Source organism: Perissodus microlepis, chromosome 12 (genome assembly GCF_051167445.1).
Source record: "Perissodus microlepis isolate ML-2025 ecotype Zambia chromosome 12, ASM5116744v1, whole genome shotgun sequence".
NCBI classification, from domain to species: domain Eukaryota; kingdom Metazoa; phylum Chordata; class Actinopteri; order Cichliformes; family Cichlidae; genus Perissodus; species Perissodus microlepis.
The window spans coordinates 37066861-37090177 of NC_140472.1; the positions used below are offsets into that span (position 1 = coordinate 37066861).

General features: G+C 45.7%; 2 protein-coding genes across 3 annotated transcripts in view; one reads left to right on the forward strand and one right to left on the reverse strand.

Moving 5' to 3' along the window:
- Positions 1 to 601: 601 nt before the first annotated feature.
- Positions 602 to 11847, reverse strand: fibcd1a (fibrinogen C domain containing 1a). Its single transcript, XM_084947082.1, has 9 exons — positions 11656 to 11847; positions 10631 to 10709; positions 7910 to 8025; positions 7473 to 7833; positions 6203 to 6335; positions 4890 to 5026; positions 3304 to 3400; positions 1091 to 1270; positions 602 to 1014 (listed from the first exon to the last, which is right to left on the reverse strand). Exons 2-9 carry the CDS (start codon positions 10706 to 10708, stop codon positions 758 to 760), a joined length of 1359 nt encoding a protein of 452 aa, XP_084803208.1. The 5' UTR covers position 10709; positions 11656 to 11847; the 3' UTR covers positions 602 to 757.
- A 1381-nt stretch (positions 11848 to 13228) lies between these two features.
- The window catches only part of LOC146376980 (regulator of G-protein signaling 3-like), a 28471-nt gene continuing 18382 nt past the window's right edge, over positions 13229 to 23317 (forward strand). The window contains exons 1-11 of one of the 2 annotated variants that reach the window (XM_084946656.1): positions 13229 to 13404; positions 15770 to 15922; positions 15997 to 16204; positions 16648 to 16738; positions 16810 to 16860; positions 17266 to 17324; positions 17407 to 17501; positions 19283 to 19351; positions 20232 to 20310; positions 20399 to 20519; positions 22313 to 22572. In XM_084946656.1, coding sequence (XP_084802782.1) covers positions 13373 to 13404; positions 15770 to 15922; positions 15997 to 16204; positions 16648 to 16738; positions 16810 to 16860; positions 17266 to 17324; positions 17407 to 17501; positions 19283 to 19351; positions 20232 to 20310; positions 20399 to 20519; positions 22313 to 22572 — 1218 coding nt within the window. In that variant the 5' untranslated portion in view covers positions 13229 to 13372. The remainder of the gene's footprint in view (positions 13405 to 15769; positions 15923 to 15996; positions 16205 to 16647; positions 16739 to 16809; positions 16861 to 17265; positions 17325 to 17406; positions 17502 to 19282; positions 19352 to 20231; positions 20311 to 20398; positions 20520 to 22312; positions 22573 to 23317) is intronic. The other variant, XM_084946657.1, reaches the window with a different exon arrangement.

Genomic DNA, 23317 nt, shown 5'->3' on the forward strand with positions numbered 1-23317 from the left:
CTGCTGCTTTCTCCTGAAAACTGGATGAACCCACATCCAGTTTCTTTTCACAGTGCATTTTTTGAGGATGAATTTTCTGCAAAAGCCCAACGCATTCGGTGTGTAACAACCTTTAAAGTTCGGCCGTGTCAGGTAACGTGGCGTCTGAAAGTGTGGCAGGAAGATGCTGACCCACTTAAGTCGCTCTGACAAACCACCACCAGGTGAATGCGCATTGTTGGTAACTCCAGGCTCCCGTTGCCTAGGTAACAGTGTGACACAGTAGTGGAACTGTTCCTTTGCTCCCAATCGTGACTTCACCTGAGGATTCACCTGCTGCCGGTCACTTCCTGCGAGGATGGCTCCTAAAGACTGACCCTGATGTCACAGTGATTTTAGCCACCGACTATGGCCGAGCCCGACCGACTGGTAACCTGAAAGCTTCACCTTCACGTTGCTCTACAACACTCGCATCAATGCATGCTGCGCCCCATCATTGCCACAGACAACAACCGCTCCTTGACACAGGAAGTACCTCCACCCAGTGCTAACCCACCCGCTTCCATCAGAGGAGCGTGACCTCTAACACCGCGTCGTAAAGCTCGATCAGAGTGATTATGGATCGTCTTGTCAAATGAGTTTATTGATGAAACAAAAAAGGTAAGTAACACATCAACGCTCTGTCTACCATCATTTACAATTGTACTTATGGAGGCGGAGTTTCATACAGACTCTAACCATCTACAGTCACAACCAATCACGAGCCCTCGGCCCAGGTTCAGGACTCCGGTCTGGGTCGGATCTTCATCTCCGTGAAGCGAAGCGAGTACTGCCAACCAGTCCAGCTGGACCACTCCACACCGTCAGCGTAGGAGGCGTGGCCTCCTCTCAGGTACTGCCCATTCAAGTTGGAGGTGTGGCAGTTCCGGTACCACCACGCCCCCTGGTAGTACGCCGCACAGTTGTTCTCTGATTGGTCCTGGTCGCGGTCTTTGGTGGTGAACCGCATCCCCGAGTGCTTCAGGAGGGAGTCACCTGAAGAGAAATACCCAGCTGTGTACTGTGCAGTACTGTGTGGTAATCTGTGGTACTGTGTGTTACCGCGTGGTACCTGCAGTCCCGGAGTACCCGTCCACAGTCAGTGGGTATCCGTCCTCCTCGGGGTTCACGGAGTCTCGACCAACGGAGAATTCAGAGTACTGAGCGAACGCTGTGGCGTTATCGAAGTCTGCCATGTCGATACGCAGCTCGGAACCACCTGACCTGGTGAGCGAGTAGATCCTCTGCAGACCTGAGAGAGACAGCCAGGTGTCACTGTGCTGCTTTTTAAACGGTGTGCTGGACACTGTCTTTGTGAGGACCAGTTTCACCGCTTTACCACGGGACCCATCAACATTTTCATACGTTCTACTCGGTTACATGACAAAACACAAAAACACCTTTGAACACGTTACTCTCACCTGAAATTAGAAAAATAAAGAATAATAACAAAACTTTCCCACCTGACTGTGGGAAAAACCAAGGTTAAAGATTTACTGTGAAAGTCCTTGAAGTAGAAGATTAAAGGTGTCATTTCATGAAGCTGCTGCTGATGTTGCCCAGCTGTGATCAGTTTTATTAGAAACCAGCCCAACCGTCATCAGAGATGGATTACTGTAATCTGATTACTTTTTTCAAGTAACGAGTAAAGTAAGGGATTACTATTGCAAAAACGGTAATTAGATTACCGTTACTTTCCCGTAGGAACGCTGCGTTACTGCGTTACTAAAACCGTGATTTTTTGCGAGAATGTCTCATGACAGTGACGTAACCGAGTGCGACGTTCGTGACAACAGCTGTGTGCAGATCAACAATGGATCATATATCGAGTGCGGGAGAGAGTATGAGCGTGCAGCGTTTAAAGCGTGGAAGTACTGACCTTACTTTGAGTTTGATTCCATAAAAAGTGACAAAAACATTAGTGTCCGTTGTGCGTGGGAAGAAAACTTCTTTTTACAGCGAAAAAAACCCTAAACTTCCAAGCAAGCACCGAGTAGCTACGACGTAATGGGAAATTCACAGAGAAACTCGTGGATTCTTCCACTGACCGCTGCGGCACACCTGCACCAGGGTAAACCTCCGCCTGCCCTACTCCTGCTTTACAGGTGAAAATAGAGCAACAGGACCGCTGAGTCTTTGATTTTATTTATTTTCTGCTGTGTTTTACTTGCATCTATTTGAAAGACTGAGTGTAAACACAAAAAAAAAATATTTTATGTGCTGGAATGTGCAGAAAATAGGTTTAAATGTTAAACAAATTTCTTCCAGTCAGAGAATGTTGCATATAATTACATTTTTGCTTGATGCATAAAGTTAAAAGATTAAAACGAATAAAACAAGTTTTAAAAAGAGACTTTTCCATTTGATTACATTTTGTATGATGGATTATGCAGAAAAAGTAGAATTGGGCTGAAAGATCTATTGTTTTATTACCTATTCAGGTTGTAAATCGTGTTTTTAAAAAGTAACTAAGTAACTAAGTAATTAATTACTTTTGAAAATAAGTAATCAGTAAAGTAACGGGATTACTTTTTTGGGGAAGTAATCAGTAATTAGTTACTGATTACTTTTTTCAAGTAACTTGACCAACACTGACCGTCATCACTCAAACTGATGACAGCAGGTCCTGAAGTTTTGCACAGCTCCTATCACGACGTTTGTTTTTGCCCCGGGCTGGTTAGAGGTGGTTGGGTTAAACCCTTCTTTAATTATTTGGATGTGAAATGACCCGACAAACAACTCAGGAAATATACATAAATACAAAGAATAAAGAGTTAAACATAAAGAACACCATACTGGGCTGAAGCTTTAATACATCCAGTTTGAGGTACTTTGTTGAAGTACCACTAAGTTTTGTATCGAGTATTTCTGTGGTTAGTGTTTTTTGTTTAAATATTTCTCTTTCTCTCCTAAATCATCCATTTAAAAACTTTAGTTCTCGTTTTCTCGATTTAAAACATTAATCCAGCTTTCTGAAGTTCTTCTTGGACATTGGTTACGTTTTTATTCAGTTCCACTCCAGTCCTTGTACCTGACCATATTTACAGGAATGTTTTCTTTGTTAAGCATCTAAAAAGTATTTTAGGATGATTCTCAAAGAGCTGTGAGCTGACAGCTTGAAATATCTCAGCATGGTGTGCAATGTGTGCTCAAAAAAATCTGAGGAAACTGGATAACAGTGTCCCGTTGTTTCAGCTAAGAAGGATAAAGTTCAGGTTCCTGTGTGTGCGCTCAGTGAGTAATGGCCCCCACAAACACAGGAAAACCAACGTGTGTGTATCAGACCAAGCCAGTGCTCTCCGGTCGTTGTCCCAAATCCGTCCCTGTAAGCCTCCCATCCTCTGAAGAAGTTCACCGAGCCGTCCTCCCTCCTCTGAATCACCTGTACGCACACACACACAGGTGTGAAGCCTCTGACAGGTACATTATTGGTCTTAATTAAAGAAACAGCCGTGCTGATAAAATTAATTGGTGTGATTGATGAGGTGTGATGTTTCATGTGTCTGACCGAACACACAAACTCCCTGAGCGTCCCCTTGGACCACTGTGAGCGACAGCAGACGTGTGCGCTGTGGTCACGCCAGCATCAAATCCATCCAAGTCACATGTTTATTAAAGTAATCAAATTACAGCGTTTAGATTTATGTTAGACTACTTTAAATTAACTGCTTTAGCCCACTTACAATGAAAATGTAAAACAATCGTGTTCATGACCTGTAGCATGTTCACACTATTGGAAGGAAAAATAACTTGAACTCCAAGTTTGAAAACACAACTTTCTTTATTTATTTTTTATAAAGCTCTGACTTGTATTATGAGTCTGTGGTCTGGGAGAGAGTCTGTAACTCTGTCTGCAACATACAGTAAATAATGACCAATGTTGGGCAATTAATTATATAGTTACTTCTCCAAAAAAGTAACTGAGTTATGCAAACAACAAAGTTTTTGCAGCTGTTTACCTAAAAATGCAGCCAAGGCGTTTTTTTAAATAAACATTTCAAACTATTTACAGAACAATCAGCTGTTCTGCATCAAATCTGATGCCACACAAATTATTTGTGCCACTCCGCCGTCACTCCTAAAACTTCCCCCCGTTTCTTAACAACTAGATGCCACGTTGTCATATCATTTTTTGATTGGTCGACATGGTACTTTTTTGGACGAATAGGAAAGGGAGAGGGGGTGGAGTTTGTTTTTGCTCACAGGCTTTCGAGTGTTTTCCTTATAAAACGCCGTTTTTACCGTTTCTTCCCGCAGTAAATATAAACAACGACAGTATTCAGGAAGAAAACCAAACATTGCAGATATTTTTATCATAACTCTGGTTTTACGTGGCCGATCAACACAATTTAAAAACTGCTATAAAGTCCACACTTTGTCCGTCAGTTGTTCCGTCTGTCCTGCTCACATCTCCAATGGTTGTACACGTTGTCATTAACGTGGCTTCACTCCACATCAGCCGCTTTGCTAAAACACCGGTGTCGGCACATAAGGACGCTGTCATAGCCTGTCAGCGACGTTGATTAGCTGCGTATACGAATGTGAATCGCATCATTGGCTGGACTATGGGATAAGGTGGCATCGTTCTGATCCCATACGGGAGCAGCCAGTCACTGACTAACACTGCAGAACAGAGTTGTTAAAGTTTTAATTTTAATTTAAATTCAGGTTAGATTTTTCTTTGTGCGCAGAGACGTGCCAGCTGTGCGCAATTGCGCACGCGTGCAGCTTAGAGGGAACATTGGGTGTGACAGGATCTCCTGCAGGTCTCCTGTATGCTAAGCTAGTCAAACCGAAGCAGGTGTCTAACAAGCTCAGGCTGACAAACGAATTAGCACCTAGGGTGTGTGTGTGTGTGTGTGTGTGTGTACCGTCCAGCCTCCTCCATCTGTGCTCATGTCGCAGTAAACCATGAAGCCATTGGGGTCGTGGGTTGGAAACACGGAGTAAACGCCATCCTGAGAGACACCAGATTTCAGGATGTCGCTGCAGTCCCTGGGTCTGACAGCTGAGGGACAGGGGAAATGACATCATCAGCAACACAGGTGTGTCTGTGGAGGTCACTCTGTCCACCTGTCAGACACACCTGGACTCAGGTGACAGCTACTTGTCTTCTTTATTTGTGTGTCATTCATCTGAAATCAACAGGTCTGCATGTACAGTCAGTGACTCACAGGTCAGTTAGTGTGTTAGATATCTGTTATTATACAAAGGCTTGTCGATAACATGAAGGCTGTACCACAAACACACAAACACGAGGAGGCAGTCAAAAACACACAATCCTGCAGTTTTGGGCTTTTTTTGCCTTTCCTGTCTGACACTGTACCGTCCAGAACTAGTCCCAATAGATTTGTGTTCCCACACGGACCATTTTGGCTTTTCGTGTACTCGTCCACGTGATTTTCATAGTTTATTCAATCTTTATTATTTATTTTACTTTTTAAGTAATTATGGTGAGAACGGACAGGACCGAGGGACGGGGAGGAGAAAAGCGAAGACAAAAGGCTCATTATAACTGAGGACATCACTCAGTTAAATATGTGCATTTGTGCTATCACTCTGAAGTGACCGTTTGAGAATTCAGGTTAAAATGTTTTGTGTTGAAAATGTTGCTGTACTGTGAAACTGAACTATATATCATTCAGAAATGGTTCCTAGTTACACTACAAGCTGTTCACCCTGCCTCCCTTTTACTATTCATGCACTTCTCGTGAGCGCACGGGGATCTGCCGCCGTCGGGCCCCTCTGAGGCCGTCCCCAAACCAAGGCCTCCATTCAGGCTCACGTCATCTGCCATGATCTACTAGAAATGCTGTCAAAGTAAAAATGAGGACGCGGTACGAGCTGGTGATTTGGGACTTTTCTGGAATGTTGGACTTTTGCTCAGATTTTCAGTCTGCAGACATTTTTTTATGTATCTGTTCAGGTACAGATTCTGATTCACTTTGAAGGTAAAAACGTTGAAAGTTATTTGTAATATGAAGCTAAAATTTAACATCATAAATGTTCAAACCAAAACTTTGTAACAAAAATGGGAGACAATCGAGCAGGAAATGTGTAAACAAAAGCAGATTTCAAATGTAATGAGCCAGCTGGGAAAATGATGGAAATTATTCTGAAATGATTCACCTGTGTGTGCGCGCGCGTGTGTGTGTGCGCGCGCGAGTGTGTGTGTGTGTGTTACCTGTGAGAGTGCTGTCTTTGCTCAGCTCACTCTTCAGGCTCCTCAGACTATCTGTCTCCCTCTGCAGGCTGAGCAGAGAATCACTGAAACCTGCCACCAACTTCAACACACCTGAGTGATTATCAGACATCACCTGTACAGGTACACAAAGAGGGAGGGACTGTTTAGTGATATAAGACCAGCAACAACAACCTAGCTTTGCCTTGCTGCCAAAGGAAAGGAGATGACAGTGGACTTCAGGTTGATGCCAGCCCCCCCCCGCTGTTTTCTATAGTATCCTATGGCCCAAACTACTCTGACTTTATTAAGGCTGTTGTCTTTCTAACATGTTGTAATGCTTTGTATCTTGTTCTTTTCAATCTGAAACAGTCAGTGATCGCTGTCGGCCTCTCTCAGTTTTTATTGCCACTGTTCGTTTTAAAGCTCAGTTTTAAACCCTTCCGATGTAACTACTACATGCAGCAGTATATTAATGACTAACCTCGTATTGTGGATGGATTATCTCAGTTGTTCTCCTGACTGGAGTTTGGTTTACAGCATCCTGCCATGCGATTGCATTTGTCTCTAACCATCAGGAACCTTAACGTTAACTTTTATCAAGTGGAAAAAAAGTTAGCTTTCATCCTCCAGCTTCACTGTTTATATTATGCTAACATAGCTGTGTCGCTAGCAATCATGTAGTAACCCTACAAACGTCACTGCTGTTTAGTTTTCTGTCTTCATTTATGTTGGAAGTGACAGCAGAGCTGTACGTTTGAGTTTTTTCAGAAGTCTCTCACTCAGAACATGCTATATCATGTTTAGCTGGAAGCTAGCGAGCTAACTTCCTGCTATCTTCTAACAACATTAAATGTAATAAATCCTGTTTTCATGGATGCCTGGATGTTAAACTTAATTGTTACACCTGGTAAAGCAGCAACGCTGATCATTTTATTAAAAGTGAAAGAATGTAGACAGTTTTTAACTCTCAGTGATGCTGGAGTGTTCGTTTGACTTTGGGACCTGAAGCAGAGTTTGGACCCGGAAACGGCTAATGACGTCAGACCTACAGACCGGATTATGTATTCTTTTGTAATCCATGTGTATCGATATCATTTGTGTACAAACTTGATATTTTGATATTGTATCAATTTCATATCTTATTTAATGTTGCCTAGGGGATGTCGGTCTTCTCTTTCATTTAACTTAAATTAAATTACATTTCACTCTCTTCCAGCAGTGCATTCCTATTTCATTCATTTAATTACATTTTAATTACTTTGATTCATACCTTGACGATGCGGCTCTGTTCACTCTGCAGTCTGTCCAGTCGTTGGTCCAGAACACCTTGGCCTCTTTTCAGCGAATCAGCTTCCAGTCTCAGGTTGTGGGTGTGGCCTAATAACACCTTTAGCTCCTCCTCCAGCTTCTGGACAAATCCGTGGTCCTGCCAATCATCTGCATTGTAATTGGTCAGCGCCCGCAGCAGCGAGCTCTGCAGCACCTCCCATCGGAGGAAGTGCTCACTAAAGTCCGGACAGTTTGGGTCCAGGAAGATGCTGATTGGCTCTCCGTCTGCAACACGTGACACTGTCACCAGGGGCCCAGACTCTTTGGGATTGGTTGAAACTACAGATGAGGACACTTCCCCCCTGTAACCATGACAATCCCAGATTTATATTTAGACAGGCAGAAGGAAGGAAAGAGAGACATGTATAGGTGTGTTACCTGCTGATGAAGGGTAGAGGATAGTGGTTCAGGTACAAGATGGCAACTGTTGCTGCAACAATGACTGCGATGATGACCAACGTGCCACCAGACCATAACAGGAAGCTGCACACCTTCTACGAACACACACAGACAAACGCTAAGTTACAGATAGCTGTTGATAGATAGCTTGTAACATTACCTGATAACGTAATTTGGATCAGCACTGAGAGTTTGTAAGAGTTTACCAACCTCACCCTCTAAGGAGGGTCCGTATTAGCAGACAAACTAGCATAAGCAACATTAGCCAGAAGACAACAGCTCAGGGTCATGTGATGCTAAAAACCGAACCATCTCACCGGGAACTGAATCTCCTGTTGCTGGATTGTGATTGGATCTTACTAATTAGCAGGTATCTGTGTGTTTGTGTGATGAAGTCTGACAACCAGGCTAGTTAGCATTAGCTGGTAGGCAGAGGTGGGTAGTAACTAATTACATTTACTTGAGTAACTTTTTAGAAAAAATTACTTTTAGGAGTAGTTTTACTAGACTGTACTTTTTACTTTTACTTGAGTAATATTATTATGAAGTATCACTACTCTTCTTCTGGCTACTCAGTGTGAGTAACATCAGTGGATGAGCAATAAACACGTTTTAACCAAAAATGCAGGCGACAGACACAAACCTGCAGGTTATAAGTCAGACTTGTTGTGTTAATGTTACTCTATCTGCTGTGACATTTGCAGAAGTAATATATAAATACTGGGGTAGATAATGTCTACCTACCCTAATATTTCTTTTTTCTGCTTAGATTTATTATTTTTTTGTTGCTTTTCAGTCTTTAAAATGTGTCTGTCTGATTATCTCATTGTTAAACATTAAATCAGATGTTATGATCAGTTACTGAGTACTCAAGTAGCCTTTTTTACTAAATACTTTTTCACTCTTACTCGAGTAATTTCTTGGACGGCTACTTTTTACTTTTACTTGAGTAAAACCATGTTGTGGTAGCGCTACAGTTACTTGAGTACAATGTTTTGGCTACTCTGCCCGCCTCTGCTGGTAGTTTATTACTCTCTCATCCAAATGTGGTCATTTCCTGAAATCAAAACCAACATGGCGGCGGCAGTCATGACGCTCCGTGTTAGGGCAGTGCATTTTGTGTGCAGCTTCCTGTCAGAGCGTGTGTGAGGGTTAGAAGTAGAGATGGACCAATCCGATATTACGTATCGGTATCGGTCCGATACTGACGTAAATTACTGGATCGGATATCGGAGAGAAATAAAAAATGTAATCCGATCCATTAAATATCAAAAAAGCACCTCACAAAACTTGCGACACGGCGTAACTCGGCTCATAACCGTAGCACGTCGCAGCAGTGTGGTCACGTGATAGAGCGGCTGTGTGTATTTGTAGCCTCGCTACCAAACCAGCATTTCATCTCCGAGGAAGTTTTCCCAGAGAGAAGTAAAGCAAGTGTGTAAGTTCATCTCTGAATGTTTGTAAAGCATTCCCGCGTTAAGCTTAACAACCGATATATGGAGCGACTGCCTCTCTCTCCCTCTCCTGCTGCTACTTCAATCCTGAAACTGATCAATGATCAGCTGATCGGCTTTTCTGTCGTGAGTCCGTCTCTCTTGTTTGTTTTTGGCCCACTTTGCACCAGAAAGAGGAAACCAGCGGCTGAACAACAGCAGCACGTTTAACCTTGATCAGCTGTTGTTAGAATTTATTTAATATTACTTTCTACACCAGGATCTTTTTCTACGCAGCTGACGGCTGGTAACTGTGCAGGGGCGGATCTAGCAAAGTTTAGCCAGGGGGGCCGATAGGGCATGAACAGGTAAAGGGGGCACAAAGACATACTTTTCTTTCTTATTCTCATTTAAAATGTCGAGCTTTTAATAAATGATTATCTGACTCTTACACCCAAAGTTTTAATCTGATGTAAAATGTATAGAAGTCCATTACTGTATATAGTAACTGTTAAGTCTAATATACCCTAGTAAGCTATAGTACTTTTTCCTTTGGGAAGATACCATCTGTGCAGTTCTGTTGAAGAAAGATGTTGAATCTATTTAATTATTCTTGAAAAATAATTTATTTCTGTGCATTTTTCCCCCTGCATCAAATTAAAGTTGATTACGTCAATTAAGCATCATGAGGTGGAGGGTGGTTCCCTTTTTTTTTTTGCTGGGAGTTTGCAACCCTATTAGTTAGGTTGCTTAATATTTCTGCTAAGTACTCTTTAAAATACAAGAATAGGGAGGATGGAGCAGGTTTAAGTTTATTAGATTGATTAGTGTTGCTGAACTATGAAATATTTTGTTGTATTTTTTACATACAGGTTTAACAGAATAGCTTTAGTGTTGTTTTTTATTTAAACTTGAGTATGACCTTATACAAAATGCAGCAAGATATAAAAAAAAAACAGTTTTATTGATTAAAAAACACTATATCGGATTCATATCGGTATCGGCAGATATCCAAATTTATGATATCGGTATCGGACATAAAAAAGTGGTATCGTGCCATCTCTAGTTAGAAGTGGCGTGAAGATCGCCTCAGAGTCAATCCTGCATGCTCCTGCAGGGTGTAATCTGCAGTAAAGCCGACATATGCTGAAGATTACTGCTGCGCCTGATCTGACAGTTTAACTCCAGATTAACACGACTTAACTCTGCGCGGCTCTCTCCTGTCTGAGCCAACGCAGCTAGGTGCTAACGGTTAACGTGGAGATACCTTGTGCTTGTTTGGCCGCTTGCTGTCGAGCTCTGAGCTGCTGTTGTTCATGATGGTCCACCGATCATTCAGCATCATCCTAGAACACAAACACAGTCTGAGGTTATTCCTCCGCTTACCTCCTCAGTGACCCCTTCCTGACCCCTGATCCCTGACCCCTGTCCAGCTCCTTTACGGTGTCCCCAGAACTTCATCAGTGACTTCACTGAACTCTAAAGCTCAAACCTTTCCTGAGACACCTGTCCATTACCGGATATAACCTCAGCAGTGACAGACCCCTAACACTTGACCTCTGTAGTGACGTGTCAGACCTCCTGACCTCTGACCCTTTTAGGGTGTTTACGATGGCACCATAACTGGTTCATTAGCAGCAGATGCTCCTCAGTGACATCCTGAACCTGTGCTAGGAAACCAGCTGCTCACTTGGCGGGTTGTCCTTGTTTTCCACTGACGTGTTGCCAGGGCCCAACCTCAAACCTGTGCAGGTGCTTCCACTAAAGAAAGCCTGCTGGTTGTGTTGGTGTGTTGACACAGCACCACACATTTTGACAGATTTGACTGTCAGTGAGGAGCTAATAGAGGAAACAGATTCGTTCCAAACACTGAGCTGGTCTTTAAAGGCACCACGTTGGAGAACAAAGTTCAGAGGTCATCTTTGCTTTAATCCAGCAGATCAACACCAACTTTGAACATGTCACTTTGACAGCACAGCCTCACGACTGAGCTCTGAAGCCTTAAAGTCAAAAACCAGATGATGCTATTTGTTCAAACAGAAAACAGGACAATAAAATCCAATTAACATCATTCATCCCCAAAGTTGGTAAAATCACGAGTTCTAGCAGCAAAACATGAAACAAGCAGAACACAAAGAAACATAACAGCTCCATGAAGAAGCATGACACACAAACAGAAGCTCAAACGTTTCATAAATATAAATGCTCTAATGTGAATCCACAGTCTGAGTGTTTAACCCATGACCTGCTGACCATGTGATCGCACGCTGATATCAGTAATCAATAACTCACCTGTCGGCCGCCAAAATTCAAAAATTCTAAATTCAAATCACTGTAAACTTTATTGCCTCTCTGCTCGACGACGCCTGGCACGTTCTGTCATCCTCAGAGAGAGAGAGAGAGAGACCATCTGCCAGTGGGCGAGCAAGAGGGCGGGCGAGGGCAAGAGAGAGAGACCATCTGCTGCCGAGAGGAGCGAGAGACCCTGGCTCAGAGAGAGAGAGAGCGCTGATCTGATCGGCTTTACCGGCTGGAGTCGGTCACAGTGCCACCTCAGGACTGAAGTGTGATTGCAGCTCACGCTCTGAGCACGCTCAGTCTGAACCAACACATGACACACAGTTCCCTTATTTCCATTCTTACTGTTGGACTCTGAGAGCAGCTTAGCATGAGTCACAGTTCAAAATAATGCTTCTTTCTGTGACACCGAGCCCTGCTGCAGATGTAATATGTGAACCAGATGACATGAACTCTGACTGATGCTAGTTCACAAGTAAGCACGGCCTCGGTCTTACTGGGACTTAGTGCCGGACAGTCACTCCGGGTTAAACAGACACAGAGTGGAGCGCTTATCCAGTCGTCCTACTGAATGTGAGCAGCACAGGACAGAGACTGAATGATGCTAAAGGAAGAACGTACACAGAGAAGGAGAGCCAGGCAGAGCCATGCTCGTTCTAACCGAGGACAATGATGCCAGCCAAAGCCTGAAGACAGTCAGCTGAGGGGCGGAGCTTCTGTGCCTGAGACGACCATATAAGGGCTGAGACTGGCAGAACATGTCTTTAGGTGGCTTCTTTGGTTAAATGTGCGAACACGTTAGCGTGTCTGCCCACTGTACCAAACTGAATGTTGCATCAGGGGACCCGCTCTCTGTGACATCATCCAGACCCTACACTGTGACAGCTGGGACAAACTGAGTGTCCAGAGGCGCCGTGTGTGGCTGAGATGTGGGGTGATCCTCTGGTGGACACCGAGCTCCTCGTTATGTTTGAAATGAACCGCAGACGTGTTTGTTTCCTCCTCTTGCAGCCATCTGTGTGCTGACCTCTGACCTCTGAGCTCCACATTCTTCTTAGAAAGTTCAGCACTGGGAACTCATTAAACCCATTGGCGTGTCCACAGATTTCAGGTCATGTGGTTAGTTTCCTCCCTCTGACATACTTGTGGTTACCGTGTTAATCACATGCTGCGCTCTGATTGGAGGAGCTGCTTCCACATGTTGACCCCCCCGTTAATGACTAACGTGTGTGTGTGTGTGTGTGTGTGTGTGTGCAGCAGGCAGTAATGTGACATTGAATGTGAATTTCATCTCAACCACACAGGAAATCAGGCAGGGCCCTCCAAAGTAAAACTCTGTGCCTGTGACTCAGGCTCTGAAGCCACTGCTGCACATTATAAACTCACTGAGCTGCTCTGATTGGACAGACTCGTGCTCTTCTACATGTTTGAAAAGGAGGAGACAGATGTTTCCAGTACAGCAGGTTGAGCAGGAGCTTTCATTCTGAAAGAACAGACAGGAAGTAGGTGGGTATGCTTGCTGGAAGCTGACAAGGTTAAAATTCTAAGCTGTTTGAATTTCTTTCCTTCAGAGAAGCTGAAGAAACAAACAGAGACAAAGAGGAGAGACGTTGGACTGCTGCTGCTCTGGAGGTCAGTCGTTAGGGTTAGTTAGCTGGTTACACAGTTGGATAGTCAGGTTGGTTAGCTGTAGAGTTTGTATGTTGGACAGATGGACTCGGCTTCTCTCTGCAGCAGAAAAAGGTGAGACTGAACCTCGACATTAGGAATATTGTAACTTGAAAGGGCTCCAGGAAAAAAACGTCAAAAGAAATGAAAAATCTAAAGTTTGAAAAAGAAAGAAAAAAAATTCAGATTTGGTGAGCAAAGAATCCAAACTGCTCTGAAGTTACCTCGATGAGACGTGAACAACGTACAGAAAATGCAGGCTGAACCCTGGAGTTACTTTCTCAGTCCACCTTATATGAAATGTATCTTTCCAATCAGTTTCCTGCAGGAGTACGATATCCTGCCGATGCTTTATATCTGACCTATCCGCCATTTAGCAATTAAGCACTTAGTTTGCCCAGACTTGTAGTATAACGGTGCCAGGTTCCCATCTGTTGTCCTCTGTGCATAAAACGTGTTTAACAAAGAAACAAAAATCCAGACTCTGAGAAACACCCTCCCCCCCAGCACAGGGCACATGCTAACCTCTGTGAACATCTGACCTGAATTAATGACGATGGCGTGCAGCTCTACACGCATCCTGTCGGCTCGCGAACCAGTGGAAAGAACATGACCAACCCTAGTAAAGCTCAAGAACCTAATACAGCCATGTACATGTACACACACACAGGTCATTCTTATACAAACCTCCATATATGCCTGGATACTCATTATGGGCTGTGAATGTTAACAAGATCCATTTAAAAACACGGCCTGAGATATTAAATTCGCCTACATCTGATGAGCTGTCAGCTGACCGTGAAGAAGCTGACCCCCCGGTGTCTCTCCTCTTTCATTCTGCTGGCCGCCCTGAGCTCCGTCTGTTTGAAAACGTTGTGATAACGGTCCAGGGCCGAGTAGACGGATCAGCCGGGCCGATCCTGTGAGCTGCTCGATGACACGGGTCGAGGTAAACTGGTCACTTCAGAAGCCCAACCCTAACCTAGGAAATGGCAGAATAGCTTGTGACAAAAGACCGAAACACACGCACACCTGAGCTGTTACCCAGCTTCATGCGTCTGAGGCAGCTGCTGTTTCTCCACCTTGCTTCGTTCCACTCAGTCTGCACAAACAGCTCTCAAATCATGTCAATCGGTAACTTTTCTACTGCTTTTATTCTGAGTGCAGTTAATCATTATAACTGGTTACAGTGCCCAGAGCTTTCCCCAGCACAGGTTTCGACGTCCCCACACAGATAGTTGGAGCTGGGTGGGCTCTGGTTCATGCCAGATAGCAAAGGAGACCTTCATTCTCATTGGCTTCTTCACCTCTCAGTGTCTGGAGTTTCTTCTGGTGACAGAAGTTACGCCCATTTTCTGACCTTGTCCCTCCAGACTGTCACTACCTCAGCTCGGACAGCCAGTCAGGGTGGAGCTTAGCCACGATCTCCACCATCAGCAGCTAACAGCTGGTGTTTACTCCAGCTTTGAACTGCAGTTGTTTGAAATCAGTTGTTCTAGATCCTCCTAATGCTGCTCCTCGTGAAGCATTGAAAGCGATGAGTGAAAACGTATTCAGATGTTTTATTAATGGCAGATATCAGGGCTCGTGTTATCCCTGCTGTTACCAACCATTCCTCTAACAATGCTGCAGGGCAGGAGCACGATGCTACTGTCCTCTCCTCCAAGATGATGTCAACTCGAGGATTTTTGGCACTAACGAGAGGTGTGAACGGGTTCATGCACAGGGAGAGACGGCAGGATGATAAATCAGCAACGGCCTGATGCAGTCCAGCAGCTTCTTTGGTGATCAACGACGAAGTCTCACATTTATTTATCCTTATAGTCTATATATCTGTAGACTATAGTCTATATATCTGTAGACTATAGTCTTATATTATCTATTTGTGTTTTTCCACGAAGCTGTGGGACCGCTGCAAAGGGTGGAAACACAAGGCAGACCCCAAATACAGGAAAAGCCAGTGTGTGTGTGTGTGTGTGTGTGTGTGTGTGTGTGTGTGTGTGTGTGTCTGTGTGTGTGTGTCTGTGTGTGTGTTCAGCGTCACGTCAGACTGAGCTCATCTGTTCTGCTTTGAGCTCAGTTTAATGATGGGTGGAGTTTCTTTAAATACTCTGGGTGTAGTAGTAGTTTTTACACCTACTAGTAGTTTTCCCTCGAGCCACGCCGAGTGTTTCTAGGGAAACGATCTTCACCTCGTTACTTCAGGCCGACCATCACTTATTTCTTTTCTTTCTTTGAACAAGTTTTGTTGTTGGACTCTTTGTAAAATCGTGCTTTTCTTGCCGTCCCTGTCCTCGAGCACATTTGCTCCACTTCCTTCACCGTTTCCTCCGTGCTACGGTCAACACGTTTCCTTATACGGAGCAATGGGACCCTGAGAATGATCGTGATTGGCCAACAGGTGGATGGTGGTTTGAATCGTCTCTGCTGTCTCCTGTAGGCCCTGTGATGGAGCTGTCCTCCACCCGCACCAGGAGGCCCAGCAGCCATTCAGGAAGAGGGGGGAGGGAATGAAGAGGCGAAGGAGAGGAGACTGTAAGGAGAACAGAGACCCTCGGGATAATCTGCAGAGGAAGAGGAGGGACCGGAGAGGGTGAGGAGGTCACAAAGAATCACCGATCAGTCATCGATCGATCACTGCAGACTCTAACAGCCTGACTCTTACAGGGCTCAGACCAGAAACCAGTTCACACCTACTTCTGTTTTTCGGTGTGGTAGCAAGATCCAGTCCCGCAGAGCCGAAATCCGAGTGGCTCTAATCAGGAAGACCCGGATCCAAACTGGGTCGAGCGGATTAGACCTGGTTCAGGGTCTGACTGAGCCACAGCGGGACCAGCAACCAGCCCAGAGCACATGGGTCAGAACCCTGTCCGAGGTGGGTCTGTGAGGGTTCAGGCTCTGTCCAGGACTTCCTCTCACTGCGATACCCAGAGTTCATAGCACCGCAACATAAACACAAGGTTACCATGGAAACGTAAACTCAACCTTAGCAGAAACAACAAAATGAAGGTTTACATGTTTGTTCTGATTACTTCTTAAAAATGAAAGTAAGTAAAAGTAAATGGAAGCACTCGCCATGACACCGCAGTAATGATATATATCTGTCTGGTCCTTCGCGGTGGCGTCATCACAGTTTGTGTCTTTGTTTTTATTCTTACTGTGCTGCACGGTTCAGCATCTCCTCTGCTAAAGGTGGCAGTCAGGAAGCACGGGGCTTCCTCGTTGGTTTCTGGGAAATTTGTAGAGCTCTGATTGGCTGCAAAGTATCAGTAAGAATAAAGCGAGACCAGCTCAGAATGATCCATGTTCTGATCCCAGGTTGGACCCGGGTCCGGGTCCATGGGAAGCATTCCTGAGACCGGGACCAGAAGGAGGAAGAAGGTCCAGCCGTCTGCGTTCAGAGGCAGAGGTGCGATCAATCGATCAATGATCGATCGATTTAAATCTGCAACTGACTCCGGCTGTCTCCTTTCTCTGTAGGTCAGCTGCGACTGTCGGTCACCAGAGAGCTGCAACAGCTGATCATTCACAGTAAGTGCTGCAGCAGCCAATCAGAGGAGACCTTCTGACAGTTAGAATAGAATAGAATAATCATTAAAACACAGGTAGAACCTCAGAGTAGCCCAGTAAAAAGTCAGACTAGGGGCCCTGTGGACGACGGGTGGATAAGCAGAGACTCAGACTTACAGAAGAGTTCAAACTCTGAGTGTTTGATCAGCTAAAAACAAAGATGGCTGCCTCTCCTACTCTTTGAGGTTCTCTGACAGATTCACATGCAGAGTTTATGTTTATGGAAATAAATATTATCCCGTAATAAATCAGGCGTTCTGCTGTCGGCACATTGTGGAAGTGACTTCCTGTCCTGGAGCTCAGTGTTCCAGTGATCAATCGGTTCATCCATCTTCGTTTGGTCAGCCTGTTCTCTTCTGTCTGCAGTCCATGAGGCCAGAGGGCTGATGGGAAAATCCCAGAGATCATGTGACTCCTATGTGAAGGTGAGGATGTGATGTCAGTAAGTTGATCAGCTGCTACTGCGACAGTCAAATATCAAAGACCTGTTTGTGCATGTGTTCACAGCTGGCTGTGACCTCTGACCTGCAACGCAGCATCAGGATTAAAACCGACACGGTCTACAACAACAAGAACCCAAAATATGAGCGCCGCTTTAAGCTGTGAGTCACACAAAGGTTTCTAATCGCACACTTATAGAGACAGCGCTGGGACTCAGGACACCTTCGACTGTGCTATGACAGTTTGCTGCAGGAGTTCCAGTCCGGGGTCAGACTGGAAATGAACTTTCATTGAAAGATCCTGGATCATGTCATTTCCTGTCCTGAGTTCTTACCTACAGTCTGATCCAGTGTGGAGGTTTCAAAGAAGGCTTCCCACAGCCAGCAGCTTCAGCTGTACGAACATCACCATTACCTGCACCAGAGCATGAGCTGTCAGGCAGGCTGGCTCACAGCTCGCGAGCCTCGCCACCGTACAGTCAGCGCTCTAATATAATAGTTTTAGCTCTTCACAGCTGCAACCATCCAATGAAGTTCTTAATAAAAAAGAGTAAAATCAATGAATACAGATATTAAAAATACTGTAGCGACTGTAGTGCAGAGGTAGTGGTACATACATGTACAGTGTGTGATATAAACTGTCCAATATTCCAGCAGCTCAGTGTCCTGATGGCTTGTGGGTAGAAACTGTCCCTGAATCTGCTGCTGTGGGTGTGGACGCTCCTCATGAAGAGCGTGAGGCTGTGGTGGCTGGGACCAGAGAAGATCCTCTGGGCCGTCCTCCTGTAGAGGTCCTGGATGGCTGGCAGCTCAGACCTGCTGATGCGCTGGTCACAGAGCGTCGTAGCTGCTGATCCTCACTGAGGTGATGCCCAGGAGCCTGAAGCATCCGACTCTCTCCACTTTTATTCCCCTCGATGTAAATGCCTCCGCCCGACGAGCTCCTTGGTGTTGCTGATGTTGAGCAGCAGGTTCTTGTCCTGACAACTGATGATGATGCTGTTGGAGCTAGGTGGGGCTGCACAGCCGTGGCCTGCACACACATCCCTGGGGGGCACCGGTGCTGAGCGTCGGTGCAGATGATGTGACACTGCCGATCCTAGTTTACACAATATACTTCTCATGGTGGCCGCACAGGTGTCAGTACCTAATAATCATGTACAGCGCTGTGCTCACCCACCTGAGGCTCCCAACATGTCAGCACTGCCAGATGCATTTACGTGTTGCGTCTGAGAGGGGGCGACATTGAGCCTGGTGCACATGTGCATCGTCTGCACATGCATGGATACTACATTGTGGTTATCATGGATTAAGTGGAATCACATACAGCATCAACACTCGTCTGCACTCCTGAATGAAGGAAAATATAACTACTAACCAAGCAGTCAGTTCTAAAACACCCTCCACCCACCTCCATCAGCACCACCATTGAGACAGCAGAATGTGGCTGTGCTCCTGAGCTCCTCATGGAGCTCCTCAAACCCTCGACAGCTGTGGCAGTCGAGGGTTTGTACATGGCAGCTTTGCAGGCTCGAGCTCAGTTTTTCTGACAGGGATGAGGAGACGGTCAGACGTGCTTTCATCTCCTCGCGTTTGGATGTTTGCGTCCGTGAGTGAGCAGAGTTCAGCCAGACAGAGAGCATGTCCTCCGGCTGCGGCTGCTCTTCATCGCTTACCTGTTCCTTTGTTGCTTAAAGTCGATTCAGTCTGGACTCACACTGAAGTGCATCGCTGACCTCTGACCCCAAGCTGCATGGGCACTGTAGCGTGTATCAGAATTGCACACCCTGTTTCTTCTTCCTGTGGAGGGCCGGCTTAAATGAGTGATGCACCTGATTCAAGCCGCGTGCCTCAGGTTGGACACATGTGGTTTACACTGTTTGCATTTCCATTGTGTTTACAGTGTGTGTGTGTGTGTGTGTGTGTGTGTGTGTGTGTCTCAGGTGGGTCAGAGGAGAGCTTATGCCGAGCAGGTTGCTGGTTTCAGTGTTCAGACGACCTGCTGACAACAGGTGAGTGATGACATCACTCTGACTCTCACCTGTTGAGCTGCTGATGATTGCAGCTCTCTTCAGGCTGGACATCCACACATGTTGCAGTTCACACTCTGGCCTGATGGTGGCAGTGGGGCTCACGTGGTACACTTTTTTAAACACTTTGAGGTCACATGATGAAAAGTTCAGACTCAGCTTGAATTTGAGGTTTCAACATCCAGACTGGAGGAAGAGTTCAGTTTCAAGGCTGCAGGTACCTGCACAGGTGTGGGTCTTTCCTTTCCATGGTCACAACATCCAGCCAGAGAAGAAGAATCTCCAGGAGGAAGACACCTCATTACCTGAGCATGAAGAGAAGAACCACAAACGCAGGAGGTTCAGAAAGCTTACAGAAACAGGCCGAGCTGCTCCATCCTCTGATCCAGAACACTTTAAACGATGCGGTCGCTCCAAGACGATCAGAACAAGAACCGACTGAACTTAAATAATACAAAATATAAGAAACAGCTCTAATACATGCAGAACACCACAGAGATGAAATCTGTATGACTGACTGAGAAAGCTGAGGCTCTGAAGCATGCAAACACAGAGCGCTGATGGGCATGCTCAGTGTGTTTGGCGAGAACATGCTGAGGAGACGCACGGGCAGCCGACCATCCTGAGCTCGGTTATTCAGCGTCACAGGGTTTCAAACCAGCAGCTTCACCTGAACCTGGACAGCGAGGACACAAACCCGCCAAAGGACCCTCGTCCCTGTGACCTTCTTCTGCCGCCGAGCTCTTGAAAACAGGAAATCAAATGTTTTACTTTAAACCTTCCAATTAAAGTTCACGGCCTGAATTATCTAAGGTTATACAGACTATCTGGCCTGAAGGCGGTGCTTTGTCTTACTCATCAGGTGTGTCCGTCTCCTCAGGCGCAGTCAGCTGATTGGCTGTATGAGCTTCGGGATTGGCTCTCTCGTCTCATCCTGTGAGGTGAGTTAAAGTAATCGCAGCAGAGAATCTCGCACTGACTGTTTATACACTTTCTAACCTGCTGGCTCCGCCTCCTCTGGAATGACAGCCCCTCAGTGGTTGGTTCTACCTCTTGGCGGAGGAGTATGGGTGGAGCAAACACCTGAGAGTGACATCACACAGAAGCAAACCAACAAGAAGCTCTGAAGAGGCGGGAGTGGACATCAGAGGTAAGGATTGGCTCCTCCGTGGTCATGTGACCCCGGTGATTGTGAAGCAAGAATCACTTTCCGAAAGTCAGGGGAGGAGCTTCACAGTGACCTGTCTGATGATGTCATTCTGTTACAGGTGAGTCAGCTGACAGGTGTTGTGAATCCCATAATTTATTTATATAGCACTAAAAAAACAACATCTAGTGTGAACGCTCAAAGCGGCCGCATGCGCAAAAGAAGACGTCACACACAACGCGCTCTGTTTAGACCCAGAGCAAACAGTGTTTGACTGTTCCGGACTTTACGTTTCCCAGTTTCCTGTAAGTTATAAAGTTATTGTGTTATCTACATTTGGCCTAATAATGATCCTTATTGCTGTTTTAGAGGAGCGGTGCTTCAAAGGATAGTTGCAGATTTCTGTCAGAATCTGCAGATTATACAGTACAAATAAAATGTTCCCGTTTCTCCAACGTTGTCTTCCCAACAGTTGTACTGGACGGACAGGAAGCGTTCGCGATGTCTTCTCCGGCGCTTCTCCGGCGCTGATAATCGGCGTCTGTCTTGTGTCAGTGACGTAAAAGACGGATTTAATGCGACATGACCATCAAACAGCAGTCGCTTTCTAAAACATCAGATATGTATCAGATTCAGGACCACATACGAAAGTGACCCAGGTCGGATTTGAAAATATCGGATTTGTGCCGTTCACACTGTCACACCATGATCGGATAGATGGGTCGCAGAGGGTCAAAAAAGTCGGATTTGATGTGCTTTCACCTGCAGTGTGAACGTAGCCTCAGTTTCAGTCGGGATTTGGAGACTGAGTGATCCATGAAGCACCTGGAGAGGAAATAATACTCCAACAGGAAAGGTGTGATGGCCTGCCTGATTGGAGAGGTCAAAGGTCAGCTCAACTGTGACCGTTGTTAAAGTCTGATCTGCGTGTTTGATGTTTGGCGACTGTGGCAGCGTGAAGTCTTCACCTAACGTTATGCTTCAGTTTTATTTATGCAGCTCCAAATCACAGCAGCCATCGCCTCAGGGCGCTTTCTGCTGTGAGGTAGATCCAACAATGACACAGAGTCAGTGAAGACTGTCAGCTACGCTCCAACAGGCGTAGCTAAGGGAGGGTGCAGGGTCACCTGATCCAGCACCAACTGCTTTATCAAGAAGGAACGCTTGAATCCTAAAAGTCGAGACGGTGTCTGTCTGCTGAGTCCAGACTGGGTCTGCAGCAGAGCGCCGTGAACGCTGAGGGCTTCGTGGCGACGGCGCCGTAAGCAGCTGCTTGCCCGTGTGTGGATCCATACATTCGTCTATTTATAGAGGCTGGGGGGTGGGGGGCTGATATAGATTAAAAGTGACTCCTGCTCTCTCACTCATCCCCAGGGGTCCACATGGTTACCATGGTAATGACAAGCAGCCCACTAACCATGTGACCCTCACAATACCTCTGTGCTCATGTCCCTCTCTCTCTCTCTGACATCATACTGAGGGCTGACTGTGGTTCGCCGGGCTGCACAGAGCGAGCGCGGGACCACAGAAGAAGCAGCTTCAGTCTGCCTGCAGCAGCTGTTTGTTGTTCAGCCCTGTTCTGTGTCACATGATACGTTTTGTTGGTCTCGAGGTCAAATCCTGCAGTGTGGCAGCAGCTTTGTGAGCCCGGGCATACCCCTTTACCTGTAGCGTACCTGGGTCTCTGCTGGTGTCCGCTCAGTCTGCTCCGAGGACAGCCGAGATGTTCTGGAAGAATGCGGCGTGGTCGTGGGATGATGCAGCAGGTGATGATGATGGTGGTTATCTGCTTGCAGCAGACCTTCGGAGGACTCCGGACTCCACCCCTGATTCTGACCTGAACCACATCGTTGATGCGGCTTCCTCCACCGGTGCGTCCACGGCCAGCCTGACAAAGTCCACCTCCACCAGTGCCACCAGCACCAGCGGGCCAAAAGACCTGATCTCCAGCCTCCACTCTGAGGTCACCAGCTACAGCAGCCACGCCTCCACACTGTACACCAACACCAACCAGCAGTACGCTGGCCGAGACGGCAGCGCTATGCAGCGAATGGAGGTGAGTCAGCGTACACGCACACACGCCGCTAAACATGCGCCAGGAGGAGGTGCGATGTTCACAGCGACCATATCTCCTTCTGTTCCTGAACGTAACGCAACAGACAACAAAGAAGTTGGTTGGTCACCAGAGAGTAACTGTAACTTCAGTTTGGTTTATCTGATCGACAGTGTGTGAAGGCTGCAGTTCCTCTACCAGCCAGCAGAAGCAGCACTAGTCCCAATCAGTGTTGGTCAAGTTACTTGAGAAAAGTAATTAGTAACTAATTAGTTACTTATTTTCAAAAGTAATTAGTTACTTAGTTACATAGTTACTTTTCAAAAACATGATACACAACCTGAATACGTAATAAAGCAACAGACCTTTCAGCCCAATTCTACTTTTTCTCCATAATCATCATATAAAACTGAATCAAATGAAAAACTTTTTATTAGTTTTATTAGTTTTAATCATTTAACTTTATGCATCAAGCAAAAATTAAACTCTATGTAACACAGAAATGTGTTTAACATTTAGATTTGAAGTTTCATTTTTCGCTGTGGAAAGAAGTTTTCTTCCCACGCAGAGGGAACAGCGGACGCTAATGTTTGTGTCACTTTTTACAGAATGAAACTCGAAGTAATGTGATTACTTCCAAGCTTTAAATGCTGCATGGTTGTACTCTCTCCATCACTCCATGTTGTCCATTGTTGATCTGCACACGCCTGCTACCATGGACGCCGCACGCTCGGATGTCGTCGTCATG